Genomic DNA, 16,422 nt, shown 5'->3' with positions numbered 1-16,422 from the left:
TTCTAGAAAAGTAATAAAGTTTATTCCTACTGGAAGAAGCAAAAGCTTAAAAGTTAATGAACACCAACTGCTATTTTAGGGGAATAGCTGTGATAGATTATTTTGCCTACATGATTATTCATTACTAGATTTGTGATTTTAATTGCAGATTTTAATGATTATAAAATTGTTCCTAATGAATCATGTCATTATTTAGATAGTGTCATCTCTTGACAATCATAAAAAGCTTAGAAAAAAATTTAAAAGCACTAACAAAATATACTTTTTGAAGGGTTGGGTAAAAGGGTAGGGCTGCAGTTTTTCCTCATAAAATACGAAAATGCTAGGCTTTCCAACTCACTTTGAGAGGGATGTGAGTCCTTGTATAGCTCAGGAGCTAAGAATGGTTTTTACACTTTAAAATTATTTCACTGTAGATGGTTAAATAAGTATATACATAATATCCTCAATTTTGCTCTTAGTCTGCAAAACCAAGAATATTTACTATCTGGTCCTTTGAGAAAAAGTTTGCAGGTAATGTAGAGACTATGATGTTCTATTATTTTAGAACAATATACCTTTTCAGGTTGAGAGTTCAGTACGGTAATAAAGAGCAAGTTAAGTCAAATGCACAATTCAGCAGAAATTTAGTGAGCACCCACTGTATACAGAGACTAAATTAAGTTTAGTAACACATTCTTTGTTAAATGTTATCTCATATCCATCACTAAACCTTTTCCAATACATACTGTACCATAGTAATCAGATACCCTAGGATTTATTCAAAAATCCCAAACTATTTAATTTAAATATTCTACCTCAAACATCAACAAAATAATCAAAATTTACTAATATGAAGAGGTGTAACTGGCTTACCCAAGAGGCAGTATGGTATAATGGAGTGACTCTGGAATAAGACAGGCTTAGATTCAAACCACAAATCTTTGGAAAGCTATGTGACACTGGGCACATTACTTAATATTTCTGAACTTCAGATTCCCCATTTGTAAAATGAGAGTAGTATCTATTTTTAGGATTATTTAAGTTTAAAAATAACTAAACAAAATGTTAGGTACATAGTAAATATTCAACAACTGGTATCTATTGCTATTGGTATTGATTATTCCTATTGCCAGGTACAAAAACCAGTGGAAAAATGTTGGAATGATAGGTTCTTTAAAAACATTTTTGAAATCAGGGGCGCTTGGGTGGTTCAGTTGGTTAAGCGCCTGACTCTTGATTTTGGCTCAGGCCATGATCTCAGGGTGGTGAGATCGAGCCCTGCACTGGGCTCCATGCTCAGCGGGGAGTCTGCTTGAGATTCTCTCTCCCTCTGCCCCTCCCCCTGCTCACACATGTGCTCTCTTGCTCTCGAAATAAATAAAATCTTAAAAAAAAAAAAAGAAAAACATTTTGAAATCAAAGGTCCACAGTTATTTTTCCGAAACCCTTGGTGTTAGATGTGTTCCAGAATTCAGAATTACTTCCGATCTGAAAAAGGTAATATGATGTATATTCTGTAACAGTATGTAGAACCCCTGGGTGACCCGGAACAACACTCTATGACTCAAACATATTAACATTTCAGCCTCCTGTCAGTTCAGTTCAGGTTTTGCTGCCAAATGAGTTCAGGCAAGATCGGATTTTGCCACCAAGTGAGTTATTTGAAAACTTCTGGGTTTCTGAATTGCTAATGAGGTATTATTCATCTATTTCATGTAGTTCAAAAGAGACAGAACAGTTACCTTACAGCTTTTTAAAAAGATAACTAAGTGCACTGAGATAATCCCACAGTAGAACCAGGTAACAGATAAGAACAGCGGACAAGAGCAGAAGTAGCAGTAGCTGCCGCTGAGCCGGTTCTAAGCACCTGCTACAGCACAGCAGGTGCTAGTGGGCAGGTACTAGGGATCAGCTATCACACTCCGTCCTGAGGCCAACCCTGAGACACGTGAGGCTACATCTGCCTCCTACACATCAGGCGAAGAGCTCGTCGACAGTGCTGAACGGGAATCTACTGGAAACTTTAGACTTAACTTCTGGCTTTACTAGAAATACAAATGAAAGAATAAGTTAAATGACATAATGATGATTAGTAAGACAAATTCAGAATTTGGGGCATTTTCCAGGACAACTGGCCTGATTGCTCTCAAGATAAATAAATGAATAAATAATAATGTCATGGGAAAAATGGTAGAAGGCTATTGTATTTTTAAAGCTTTATTTATTTGAGAGAGAGAGAGAGGGCATGTGTTTGGGCGGCGAGGGGGGAGGCAGAGGGACAGGGCGGCAGAGAATCTTAGGCAGACTCGCCACTGAGGGCAGGGCCCAAAGCAGGGCTTGATCTCACCACCCTGAGATCATGACCTGGGCCAAAATCAAGAGTCGGACGCTTAAACGACTGAGCCACCCCAGTGCCCCAGCAGAAGACTACTGTAGATTAAAAGGAGCCATCATAAAATGAGACTCACGGCATCATTTGTCACCATGTATCACACACACACACACAAAGTCACAAAAGTTCTCTTTAAAATACAGAATCAGAAACTGGAAGAAAAACATAGATTTAGCAAAAATTTGATAAGAATAAGATTAGTTTACAATTACTTCCTATTTTCAATAGAATAAGCTAGGAATGGCAACAATCTGGCCCCTTCAGTCCTTGTATAGCCCAGGAGCTAAGAATGGTTTTTACACTTTAAAATTATTTTATTGTAGATGGTTAAATAAGTATATACATAATATCCTCAATTTTGCTCTTAGTCTGCAAAACCAAGAATATTTACTATCTGGTCCTTTGAGAAAAAGTTTGCAGGTAATGTAGAGACTATGATGTTCTATTATTTTAGAACAATATACCTATATGCATACTGCATATGATACATATATTTCCTAACTTTTATTCTCATATTGCTAACATTTAGAGTCCTATCTTTTAAACTAAAATGTCTAAATGACCAAGCAAGGTTAGAATTGGCAACGATCCAGCATCTAGTAATTTTAATTTCATGGTAAAAAGAACAGATGGTTTTTGTGTCACTGTTTCATAACTCTATTTCCATTGTGGGTTCAATTCCCAATGTGCTCTTCTTTGGAATTTAGAATTCAATTTAGTGCTGAAGCAATTAAAGAAGAAAAGACCTACTAAGATATCTGGCCTAACCCCCTGAAGAATAAGCTGGCTACAACTTTTATCTTTTTTAAATTATTAAAGGCAATCTAAAGAACTCTGAGATTTCCATAGAGACTACAAAATAAATTTCTGGTTGACATGCACTGCTAGCTGTTCACGTTAATGACCAAGATATTAAAAGCAATACTGCGCGTATAATATAATCTAAAGCAATAGAATGAATCACATGGGAGACTCAGACAATCCCAAAAATAGTATTAGGCTAATCAAATGGAAAAAAAAAATTAAGCCTTAAAAGCTTAAAAAAAAAGCAATAGAAGTGTATATTTTTTAAAAAGTGATATATGTATACAATGGAATACTGATCAACAATAAAAAGGAATGAACTATTGCTATGTCCAAAAACATGGATGAATCTCAAAACCATCACACGGAAGGAGAAAAGCTTTACACATACCATTACTGACTAGCTCTATTTATTTGAAATTTTAGGACAAAACTAATCTACGGTAGAAAAACATCAGGACAGTGCTTCCCTGGGAAGGGACAGAAGAGAACTTTCTGGGATGATGGTATAGTAATAGGTCTGCACAGGTTACAAAAGTGTATGTATTTGACAAAACTTAACAAATGAATACTTAAGATTTGTGCATTTCATTATATATAAATTTCACATCAACAAATACTGAGCCCTAGTCGATTAAATTCAGGCTTAAGTATTTATGGGCAAGTATACTGACCTCACAATTCACTTAAAATGAAAAAGAAAAAGAATAAATGGACAGAAAATGGATAGATCCATAATACAGTATAGGGACATAAGTACAGTAAAGGATAATATAGGAACATGTTAATGGTAGAATCTAATGGTGTACATGGGTTCACTTTGAAATTCTTACAAATTTATGTTTGAAATTTTTTAACACAAAAACTCAGTAAGTTATAAACTGTAGCCACAGGCAACATCTTCAATCCCGTGGGCCACTCGGCTTTGCGTGTGGCTGCGTTAGGAGAACACAGTCTGTCGGACAAAGTGAATCATTCACTACTCTTCTATCATCTATAAATCCTGCTGACCAAGAAACTGGTCTGAGAAGCACAACAGACCAAGATGTGCCCCACCTCCACTGACCTTTTGGATACCCACAGACTGTAGAATATTCAGCTTTCTTTTCCTCTGAAAGGTATCCAAGTCCCATAGCTGGGCCGTGTCGGAAGAAGTAGTGATGGCATATCTCCCTGAGGCATGCACAGAGATCGAAAACACTGATGACTCATGGCCTCTCATCCAGCTAACGAGCTCCTTGGTAACTGTGGTAAAGAGTAAAAGTTACACAGGTAAAACACTCTATGTCATCCCAGAATGGATTCGATCGATGGCTAGGTTTTTATGAGACACCTTCATTACACTACACTACAAAAGTAAAAGCTTAGTTGGCTAGTTGCTAAAACACACAATGGAACTCATTAGTAACATGAATATCATCGACACGTGAGGAGATGAAGCCAAATGAAAAAGGGCTTAAGAACAGCTTTCAATGTGACAATAGGGAGTCTGGGCTTTCTCTTGGGAGGCATAGTTTTGTGTAGAAGAGTATCATATCTGGTGTGTATTTCAGAGCGGGCACTTGGAAGGTACATGGTGGATACATTGGGAAGAAGGAAGAGATTAGACAACTGATTTATTTGTTGCTGTGATAATCCAGGGAGGAGATAAGGAAGGTCTAAACAAAAAATGTGACAATGGAGAAAGAAACAAATTCAAGAGCTATGAGGGAGAAATTCAAAGGACTTTGTGATCAAATAAATGTGTTGAAATAAAGGATGAGGTAAGTCTTCAGTGGTTCTAGCTTAGTTATCTAACGAGATGGCGATATTAGTAACTGATTTAAGAAGTACATGAGGAGAAACAGATCCAGCAGTGTGGGAAGAAGTGATCATGAATTTGATTCTTAAAACTGATCCTGAGGTGTGTGCATGCATGTGTGAGAGAGCAACACAGAAAACAGCTGGTAAATACCGAAAACATCACGACAATTATCACTGGGTCATAGAATTATTAGTGATTTTTATGTTCTCTTTACATTTCCCTGTGTTTCCAAATTTGCTATGGTAGGCAAGCTTTACTTTCATGATCAGAATTTCCTCCAGAAAGATGAAACTGAGGAGAATAGTCCGAAAGCAAGATGTAAATCTGGGAAGCATTAAGACACAAAGTAGGTTAAAACTGAAAACAGAGGGAAGAGAGAGAAACCCCTGGGGAGAGAGCAGTAGTTTCCAAACACCAGTCTAAAGTCTGGCATTAGTTAATGATCAACTTTTCACTGGTCTTCAGTGAAATGAGGAAAAAAAAAGGATGATGAAATGAGGTTTTCATAAAGCTAAATTTAAAGTACTACCTTTTAATTGAGTATTATATCCTTCTAAGTTTATGTTAAAAAAAACTCACTTCGTGAAATGAAATTCTACTGTTTTTTCCAATGTCATTTAGCAAAATTAAAAGCTGACAACCCATGTGGGTTGTTCTCTACTTTTTCTTTTTAACTGAGTGAAAAATCCAAAAGTCTAGGGACCACTCAAATAACCCAGGAGAGAGCCTAGTAAGAAGCAGTCAGAGAGGTAGGAGGAGAACCAAGAGAGAGAAGAGTATGAAAACTAAGGTCCTGCCCTAATGCAAAGTACTAAATGCTACTGAGAGGTAGAATGAAAAGTACAAAGAGGGTTTCAACAATCAGAGGTTACTAAGGACCTTAGAGGAGTAGGAGTGGGGGGGAGCAAGAATCAGAATCCGCTGTTGGAAGCTGTCGGGATTTAGCAGTGAAGAGGGAGGTGGTCGGGGAGATGGCGACAACATTGTAAGGAAGGGCTTCATTGGTGGGGGAAGGGGTTCAACAGACAGAAGAGACTGTAAGAAGATGGACCTGGGAAGGGAGAAGAGGAGAATGGATGGAGTCCAAGGGAAGCAATCACAGATGAGTATAAACATTTAGTTTTTCAGAATTTCTGTGACAGTAGGGTCTGTAACCAAAAACTGGAGACAGTTTAAAGTCCACTGATAGGTAAGAGGTTTAATAATTATGGTACTGCCAACACCTACAGAGTAGAGTATTACATGCTGATTTTAAAATACTGCATGCATTTTTAATGAGGTAAGAAAATGATTCCACAAAACAATCTAGATAGGATGATCATGTTTGTTAGAATGTACAAGAGGTGGGGCGCCTGGGTCCTCAGCTGGTTAAGCCTCTAACTCTTTGTTTGGGCTCAGGTCATGATCTCAGCATCGTGAGATGGAGCCCTGCATCATCAGGCTGCCCGCTCAGCAGGGAGTCTGCTTGAGATCCTCTCTCTCTCCTTCTGCCCTCCCTCCCTGTTTGTGTGCGTGCATTTCATTTTCTCTCTCAAACAAAAAAATAAATAAAATCTTAAAAAAAAAAAAAAAGACCGTAAAAGAGATATATGCAGAAAAAACAGACTGGAAAGATAGGTCCCTACTATAAAAACATGGACTGCATCTGGGCTTTACTGAAGGATGACTAGTTTGTCTTCTTACAAGCAGTGAGGGCATAGTAGTGATTAAGAGCAGGGCCCCTGGAGCTAGGCTTCCAGGTTAGGAATCCTGGCTCCACTGCTTACAAGCCGTGGGACCTTGGTCAAGTTACTTCTGTGCCTCAGTCTCCTCATCTGCGAAATGGAAATAATATCATCCATATCTGTGGGTTTTATGACAATTAAAATTAATATGTATAAAGTCACAGAACAGTACCTGGCAAAGAGTAAACACTATGTAAGTGTTAGCTATCACAAATATTACTATGGTTATTATTATCTTTCTTTTTTTAAAAGATTTTATTTATTTATTAGAGAGAGAGAGAGGGAGAGAGAGCATCCTGAGATCATGACCTGAGGTGAAACCAAGAGTCGGACGCTTAACCAACTGAGCCACCCAGGCGCCCTGGTTATTATTATCTTTCTACATATTCTATCAATTACTATAATAACAAGAAAAAACAATACAGTTGAGATATCTTTTTTCTTAAGAGCTTCAGTTTACCGAACTCTAAATTCTCTAAAAATATACGATGTGGTATACAATACATAAGATATATTAAGAAGGTTATTATTCTGCTACCTAAGTACTAAGGAACCGGGGCTTTGTCCAGGTTCCTGGGAGGCAATCTCTAAACCCCTAGCCTCCCCAGTGACGCAGTGTCTCTGTTATTCATGGCAGGCCCCTCAGGCAATAGCAGCTGGCTGACCTAAGGCGAGAACCTCAGAGTGGGGCTGGCCACATGGGAAAGACCAATCCTGGGAGTGAATGGAAAGTGGGGCTTTGGGTCACATGATATTCGCCCAACCTCCAGAGAGAGGAGGAGGGCTGGAAATTAGAGTTCAAACCAGTAAGCAATAATCCAACCAGTCATATCTATGTCATGGAGCCTCCATAAAAAGCCCTGGACCTCAAAGCTTAGGTGAATTTTTGGTTTGGCAATACTCAGCATGGACAGCCACTTACTGATGCTGGGAGGGTAATGTGTCCCCAAGGATAATGGCAGCTTCTCTTCTGGGAGCCTCCCACATTCTACCCCATTCATCCTTCCTTTTGGCTGGTTTGAATTTGTAACCTTCTGCTGCATTAAAACTATAATTGTAAGCAGAGTGCTTTCCTTAGTTCTGGGAGTCGTTCTAGTGAATTATCAAACCTGATGGTAGTTGTGGGGAACCCTGAGTTTGTAAACAGCTGATCTGATGTGAGGATGGTCCCGGGACCCCTAAACTTGCAGGTGATGTCTGCAGTGAGACAGACTGGCAAACTCCTTGCAGTACCTCAGTCTAAATTTGACTCTTATTCAAAAGATAAATAGGAGGACTTCTTACCTGTATCAAAACATTTAATAGAATAATCAGCTAATGCCACAAGGAATTCAGACTTCCTACGGAGATTAAAGGCCAGAGCCGTGCAAGCTTGTGCTGTTCGCTGAACAAGATTAAACCTATTAAGAGATTACTGCATTAGTATCAGAAATTCTTCCAATAATCATAAATCTTACATTGGAGAAGTCCTCAGATATGAAGAAAATGAAACCCAGAAAAACGAACTCTCATTTTGGTAGGCCAAAAACACATTATGAAGAGTGCTGTCTGCCACGTACACGAATTTGGAATTTACTTAACAGGTTTTAAGCTTAGTGGAATTACCACCAGCCATGTCTTTCAGGAAGAAGATTCTGGCAGCAATGGTAAATGCCCAGAAAGAAGAGATCATGAAGCAAGCTACTACAGAGCATCTCAACCAGAGCTATGGGTCTACAACGGAAACGACAAACACGACAAGAGTCAGGAGTCAAGTGGGAGAAGGGCTGGTGATGCATCAAACATGAAGTGAAGAGGGAGGAATCAAGAATTCCTCACGTGCAAAATGAAGGTAAAAAAAGAGATGATTAAGTACTTAAGTGAACTAATACGCTGACTGAATGAAATAACATATGCTAAGTGCTTAGCAGACTACTTGGCACACAGAGTTTTAATTTACTAAAAAACCAAGTTTTCAAGATTGGGCAAAAGAGGGACCAGTTTGGGGGTAGGAAATAAGTCTGGCTTTAAATATGTTGAGTTCAAGGCCTTCGCAAAAACACTTAGAGCTGTGCTGTCCAAGAAATATAGGGCAGGCCACAGGTGTAATTTAAAACTTTCTAGGAGCCACGTCGCAAAAGTAAAAAGAAAAAGGTAAAATTAATCTTAATAACATATTTTACTTAACACGTATTTGTCATTTCAACATTTAATCAATAAAAAATTATTGAGATATTTTATATTCTTTTTTTCATACTGAGTCTCCCAAACCCAGTGTGTATTTTACACTAACAACACATCTCAATTCGGACTAGCCCGCTTTCACGGGCTCCAGAGCTCGATGCAGCTAGTGGCTATGGCACTGGACAGCCTAAATCCAGAAGGGGGTAGAAACAGATCTGGGTTAACAGTATTTGCACGGCAGCTGAAGCCTTAGGCTTGGTGCTGACGAGATTATGAATGAGAACATGGAAGGGAGCAGGCCAACGAAGATGCCCAAGCAGCACAACAGGAAGGCTCTGGCAGAAGAGTCAGCAAAACAAGCGGGGGAAAATGATCAGCAAAGTAGAAAAGTCAGGAAAGAGCTGTACCTTGAAGCAAAAGAAAAAAATTCCAGGGCGGAAGTGAAGACGAGTATTTAGTAAGATGAGAAAGGAAAAGAGACGAGTGGATTAGGCAAGTAAAATTTCCAAGGGGCCCCAGCATGGTGGGCATTAGAATCTGACAGGCCTGATTTCAGGTCTCAGCTCTGCCACCTGCTCCTCCACTCGGCTGTGAATATTTACAGAGAGAAAGGGACAGTGGACAAAATAAAAGAGAGGAACACTCATGGTGCCAAGTCCCAGGGGTGGCTACAAACGATCGAGATTAGCACTGGAAGAAAGCAGGATCACTTATTTCACGAATAAGCCAACCATAGGGACGGCCAGGTATCTGAGGCTGCTCTGGGGAAGAGGAAGGGAAGCTTGAAAGTGTCTCTTTGCTCATGAGTTTAGGAGGCCAGGGAGTCGAGCAAGAGTACGGTCGTACCCAAGGAGATAAGGAAGCGGGTGAAGCCCTGGAAGCTGGGGGAGAGTGAGAGAAGTAATAACTATTGATAAAATAATAACTATTGATGAGCAAATGAAGGGAAAGCATCATTAATGCTGAAGTCCATTGTTTGGTAATGGAGTCCCTCAAGAGCAATTTTTGTTTTCTTTAGCAGTGGAAACAGAGATGAGACAGTCATGTGGATTTAAGATTGAGAACTGGCAGGGTGCATGAGGCAAGAGTAAAAGGGTGGGAGAACTGTGACTGTTACTTTTTTGGTAAAGAGCAGAAACCGTGACTAACAGATATCTAATAGGTCACAGAGAAATTAATTATATACGACCTCTTCTTTTCCTGAACTCTTTGAGAATAAGTTACCGAGATCATGATTCTTACAAACAAGAAAATTCTCCCCTATAATCAAAATACAACAATCAAAATCAGAAAATTACATTTATATGTTACCACCGCCTAATCCTCAGACCCCATTCAGTTTTGCCACTTGTGCCCAAGAATGTCCTTGACAGCAGAAGGATCAGTCCAGACTCATGCCTTTACTTGTCATGGCTCTGGTCTTCCTCAGACTGGAATAATTCTTCTGGTTTTTCTACAACGTTCATGACCTTGACCCTCGGGAAGATTACGGGCCATCTGGTTGTACAATCCCTTAATTTCGCTTTGCCTGTCTGATGATCCCACCGATCGGATTCAGGTGCCATGGTCCTGGTAGGAATACCACAGAAGTGATACTCTCCTGTTTCCACTGCGCCCTGTCAGGTGGCACACAAATTCTGATTTGTCCCACTACTCATGTAATCATTTGATAAGGTAGTGTGTCTGCTCGACTTCTTCACTGCAAAACTAACCTTTCCCCCTCTATAATTAATAAGTATTTTGTGGGGAGCTGCTTTGTGACTATGCGAGTATCCTTTCTAGTCAAATTGTTTCTTTTTTTTTTTTTTTTTTTAAAGATTTTATTTATTTATTTGACAGAGAGAGAGACAGCTAGAGAGGGAACACAAGCAGGGAGAGTGGGAGAGGGAGAAGCAGGCTTCCCGCCGAGCAGGGAGCCCGATGCGGGGCTCGATCCCAGGACCCTGGGATCATGACCTGAGCCGAAGGCAGGCGCTTAACAACTGAGCCACCCAGGCGCCCCTAGTCAAATTGTTTCTTGATTACAGCATGAAGTTATAGATTTCTATTTTACTCAATGGGTATGACCCTTTACTATCATTATTTATTTTGATACTCCAAGTGTCTCCAATATGGCAAGAAGGAGCTCTTTTAAGCTGACATTTATGTCCTTTGGACACTCTTTCTTTAAATAATTCCTCCTTTCTGGCTACAAAATGTTCCAGGCTCACCTTGTACTTTCCCTTGCTGCATCCTGAAACTGGCCATTTCTGCAAGGATCCCTGACTACTCTCAGCAGAGCGTGGTATTTAGAACAGAACTGGGCACTGGGTGTATTCACTGCGACTGGGGTGTTGTTGCTCCCAGGTCCTATAAGTGGACAAAACTAGGAAACATATGTACCTATAATGCATTCATTCACTCACATACTTTTATTTATTTCTATGTCTATATATTCAAAACCGGCTGTGCACTCAGATATATCCAATTCCAATCCAGTCCCCCAGGGTTTGTTCTCGTTTTCTGCCTTTCCATATTTGTAACTCCCCTTTCCAATCGTTAGAAACCTGGCCCCCATTATCCTCAACATATTTACTCACTTGATCAAAGTCTCCGGTGTTTCCCATGACTGCCCCATCCCCCACACAGACACCTCCTGACTGCCAGGCGGACATGGTTCTCCCTCCCACCTACCCCCACTGCACGGATGACTCCCTCCGTCAATCCCACCTAACTGCTTCTGTACGAAACTGTTCAGCAAAGGAAGAGGAAGCAGACGAGTGAGGATCAATTCTTTAAAACTGCTAGATGTGTAAACTGAAACAATAATATACAAAGGAAATTATGCTCTTTCTAAATTACCCAATGAAGTATCAGACACTGATAAGTGAGCAAGAGTAAATTTTTAAATTTAAGGAAAAACAAGCTACTAGAGATACTGTGCAAACTGGAACTTGAATTCTCTAAAAAAATCTAACCATATTTTCTATGCTTTCCCACTTTCTTCCGTCAGCATTTATGAGTGTTTCACAAGGTACCTGAAATATAGTAAGAACTTGATGAATCTTGCTGAATGAATAATTAATAAGAGGTACTAAAATTGGCAGTAAATGACTTGTTAAATACGATATATATCAAAGGTATCTGCTCACCTGTTTCCATACAAGTCAAAAACATAGATATTTCCTTGATGGTCCCCAGCAATTAAGCAATCACCTGAGCTATCAAAAGCCACATTCAAAAATCGCAAGACTTTGGGAAGGTAGTCAGAAGTGCTGTGAATGATGTTCACTATAATCCTGTCAGAAGCAAACAAACAAACAATATATTTAATTCTAGGTCAAGCATTACTTCTTATGAAAAATACGGCTTTTATAGTGTACTTCACTAATTTTGAAGTTTTCTGCTACCCGTTCTTCCCTCTCCTGCTATTCTTCTAGAAGCAATCCCAGTGATTTCTGAAAGCAGTTGAGAAAGTTATTATCAAAGTGGCTACTGTGCATATATTCATCAAATACTTCAAAACTCACTATGTGTCACACGCTGAGCAAGCTGGGGTCTGAAAGTAACTGACAGACACAGGCCCTGCCCTCAGCGAACTTTCAGTTCAGTGGAGAAGACAGATATTAAAGAAACAAGCACACGTATGAACAGATTCATAAACTGTGACTAAGTGGTAGATAAAAACAAGATAAAAGAGAATGTATTTTTGATTTAGTCAAATTGTTACATGAAGCAATAAACACATGCGAAAGTGACAAGTAGTTTTATGTAAATCACAAGCCACCACATGTAAGAAAAGTTTCAATTCAATATCTTAATTTTAAGATAGCTTAATGAAATTTTGTAATATAAAGTGTTCCAAAGTGAATTAAGTGTACATGAGCTCTATTTTCAGCTCTACTGGTCTAAAGTTACTATTTTTTTGAGAAGATCATGTACCATGTATCTGTTGAAAAGAAACCTGTTAGAAAACTTGCAGCACAGAATAACTAACTTCTTAAAATAATTTATATGTGCCTATTCAGGTCACGAAGATCAGAATAATCCCCTTCTTTGTTGCGACAGTAGTTTTCAAATCATGAACATTTTTATCTTAATTGACTTTTTGTGAGTTTCTGAACTCCAATCTTAGAAACACTTATCTTCCTCATTATCACTTCATTAAAAAATACTACACTGAATTAAGTATATTAAACATTTTCTTCAGTTTAAACTTAAGGCTTTTCATTGGGTGAAACAGCAAAATTCTTACGATACTTATGTTTATCAAGTCCCTGACAAAGATTCTTTAGTCTGGCTCCTGAACCTTCTCAGAGGCACTTCATTTGTGCGCTTCCTTGTAAAATCTAATTTTAGCATGAACTCTGCTCAGTCTGTTTAATTAGAACCCCTGATCATCCGTGATAACTGGTCAGTTTCTCATTCTTCACCATCTCCCAGCTGACATCTAATCACCCTGGCCTGTCTTCAGCAACAATCTCTTTAGGTTGGTTTACCCAGAACTCCCTTATCCTAGATGTTTCCTCTTAGTGATTTTCCATCCACTGCCTCCCACCCTGCTCCTTGGTGGTACATCCCCACTTGCCCAGGCTGTATCCAGAGCTGAGCCCAGTGTTATACTGAGGTCTCCTTTCCTCTATTGAAATAGAGGAATAAAATCTGTTTTTACCACTTTAACTACTGTCAAGCTCTGGTTTTCCTTTGACATCCCCAAAGGGGAGAGGGGGAGAATAAATATATTGAAATGAATAATAATATCAAAATGTTCCCCGGCAGTTAAAATCAGACAGAGTGAAGGACTTTTCCCTCAGCTCTAGTTTCTGTAACATTTACTATGTGTTTGGATTACAAAATTATTCATGATCATTGTTCAAATAAGGAAAGTATGGAAAAACACTAATAAATAAAACTGATTATAACCCTACCATCTAAATAATAATCACTATAATAGCAACATCCTGCCCCTCTGATTTCACATAATGCACACATATCAGCATTTATTCTAGAACAACTGCCTTTCAATTGCTCACAGGCTGTCTGACAGTTCCTCAGTCCTTAAACATAATTTAAAAATCAAATATTTACCGAACACCAAGATGCATGAGACACTATTTTAAAGTCTTTATAATGCCCTAAGACAACCCTGTCTGGCAGGCATGATTATCTTCACCTACAGTCTTAGTGATTAACTTGCCCAAGGTCACAGAACTAGTAAATGGACATTTACTTCAACTAAAGTCCATCTGACTCCTCGGTCTATGCCCCTTGCCTCTCGACACCACAACAATGGGTTTTGATGAACAGAAAAAAAGCCATGGTTTAGTGGGAGCAAATAACATTTGCATAAAACTCGTTTCTTTCCTTTTTTGAATCTTGCATGTATATCTGGATATTTTATAACAGCAAGAAACAGAATTACTGTGGGTTGGCAATAACTTTCAGAACATTTCGAGAACATAAGTAGGGGTAGTATTTACATAAACTCCAAGTTTGGAAATGAAAATCCCTACTGAAGAATCCCTACTCCAAACAGAATTTTTTATTCAATAGAGTTGATGGGACAGCAGCATTGCTAAGGGGCTGACGGCAACCAGAAACCAAACAAGCTGTTAACAACGTCCAGCCGGGTGGTTCAAGCAAGCATAGCTGGCACTTGAAGTCTGTTGATTTGTTGAGAAGCAACCAAAGGATCAACAGAAAAATTACCAGGAACAGAAACATGAATTCAAGTGATGCAGCAAAGGCCATGAAATCTTAGGAAATTAAAAGCAACAGGATCGGTCTGCGTGCAGCAAATGGAAGCAAGATGGCACCACTTGGGGCAAAGGTTTCCACTGAAGTCTTGAGTGGCTAAGACTCAAACAGGTCAGGTATCTGGGATCAGAATGAAAAGAAGAGCTGGGGAGGGAGGGAAAAACAGGCAGAGCACAGAAGACTTTTAGGGCAGTGAAAATACTTTGTATGATACTATAATGGTGTATATATGTCATTGTACATTTGCCCAAACCCACAGAACACACAACACCAAAGTGAATCCTAGCATCAACTGCGGACTTCGGGTGATGATGCTGTGTCAATGCAGATTCATCAGCTGCAATAAAAACACGTCTCTGATGGGGGATACTGATAATGGGGAGGCTATGCATGTGTGAGTGCAGGGGGGTATATGGGAAAATCTCTGTCCCTTGCTCTCAATTTGGCTGTGAACCTAAAGCTGTCCTAAAAAAAAAAGAAGTCTATTTAAAAACAAACAAAAGCAACCAGCAGCAGCAGCAGCAGCAGCAGCGCTGGCCTTATAGAAGGGCCACCTTGCACTGTAGGATGTAACCCCCTGTCGTCACCGCCATACACGCTAACGTGCAAACGCCACAAAACCGGGAGTTTTTGTTCCACTGCTGTCCCCCAGAGCTTAGAAGCTTGGCACAGAGTAGGTGCTCAGCCAACAGTTGATGGATGCATGCTTGTCTGAATATAAACGATGATTTAAGATGGATAAGTTGCAGCATTCGGAAGGGGTAGACGTGCACTGTTCCCCTGTCCCTGCATCGTTCGTCCTGAGTTCTTTTCCAGCTGCAATCGTTAACAAATATTTGCTGAGCATCTGCTGTGCGCCGGGAATGCTACAGGGCTCCTACGATAATTCAGGCAGGCAGAGCCCTGGTACAAATTCTCGCGCGCTCCTCGCCGACCCCCGGCCCACGACCGGGAAGGGGTCTCTGACGACCTCTGCGTCCGGAGCACAGCAGGACTCAGGCTACCTGCCTTTCAAGAGGTCATCCGGGCCAGGGATCCGGGGCAGGTCAGAGGCCGAGCCCGAACCTCCACCCGGCCCCCTGCACCCCTTCCCGAAACCCTCCCCAACAGTGCCTCCAACGCCTCTGCAAGGACGCAGACCTGCCCCCCGCCGGCCTCCAGGCCCGTCCGCAGCCCGCCGCCTTTACCCGTCCCGAGCGGCCGGGGAGGGCTTGCGGTGCCACAGCTTGCCGCTCTCCTTGTTGCCCAGGTCTGTGCTCTGCATGGCGAAGCCCACTCGCGACACCCGCCGCCGCCGCCGCCGCCGCCGCCGCCGGGTGCACAACCGACCCGGCGCCTTCCCGGCAGGCCCCGCGCTCCCGCCCGGGAAATTTAAGCTCCCGACCCGGGAGATTTGAGCTCCCGCCCCGGCGTCCGGGATCCCCGCGACCCGACCATCCGCGCCCTGGACGCCGACCTTTCTATTCACAGCCAATAGGGAGGCGGTTTTCCTCCCAACTCCGCCCAGGCGACCCCTACAGCTCCGGGCAGTGGAACCGGCCAACGACCTTCTCTTAGACTCCGCCCCTTTTAGAGATCCACCCCCAATCCCGGGGCCCAAAGCCTTCTGGGAATCGTAGTTTTCTGCAGGTGGCACAGGGCGCCGGCAATCCGCCAGAGAATTCTGCACTCTTGGGGCCTCGCGGGGTTTTAGGCTCCCCACCGAGGCAATAAAAGTGGTTTTCTCCTGCGGTCCCTGCGTTCCTTTCTACAGTGCTTTAGGGATTAAGGGTTGTAGAGACAACTATTAGAGAAGGACCCAAATACATCGAGAATTG

The 16,422-nt window shown here is 41.0% G+C and overlaps 1 protein-coding gene across 10 annotated transcripts in view; it reads right to left on the bottom strand.

Moving 5' to 3' along the window:
- The window catches only part of TBC1D31 (TBC1 domain family member 31), a 65,895-nt gene extending 50,026 nt beyond the window's left edge, over positions 1-15,869 (bottom strand). For 6 of the 10 annotated variants that reach the window (XM_021688711.1, XM_044914296.1, XM_044914297.1 and 3 more), the window contains exons 1-4: positions 15,793-15,869; positions 12,001-12,147; positions 7,991-8,106; positions 4,245-4,423 (exon numbers count right to left, since the gene is read on the bottom strand). In XM_021688711.1, the coding sequence (XP_021544386.1) occupies positions 4,245-4,423; positions 7,991-8,106; positions 12,001-12,147; positions 15,793-15,869 (519 nt within the window). Of the gene's footprint in view, positions 1-4,244; positions 4,424-7,990; positions 8,107-12,000; positions 12,148-15,792 lie in introns of those variants that run through there. The other 4 variants (XM_044914299.1, XM_044914302.1, XM_044914300.1 and 1 more) reach the window with 1 other exon arrangement.
- Between the last annotated feature and the right edge of the window lie 553 nt (positions 15,870-16,422).

Source organism: Neomonachus schauinslandi, chromosome 4 (genome assembly GCF_002201575.2).
Source record: "Neomonachus schauinslandi chromosome 4, ASM220157v2, whole genome shotgun sequence".
Lineage (NCBI taxonomy): Eukaryota > Metazoa > Chordata > Mammalia > Carnivora > Phocidae > Neomonachus > Neomonachus schauinslandi.
This window is presented reverse-complemented; position numbering and strand designations above follow the sequence as displayed.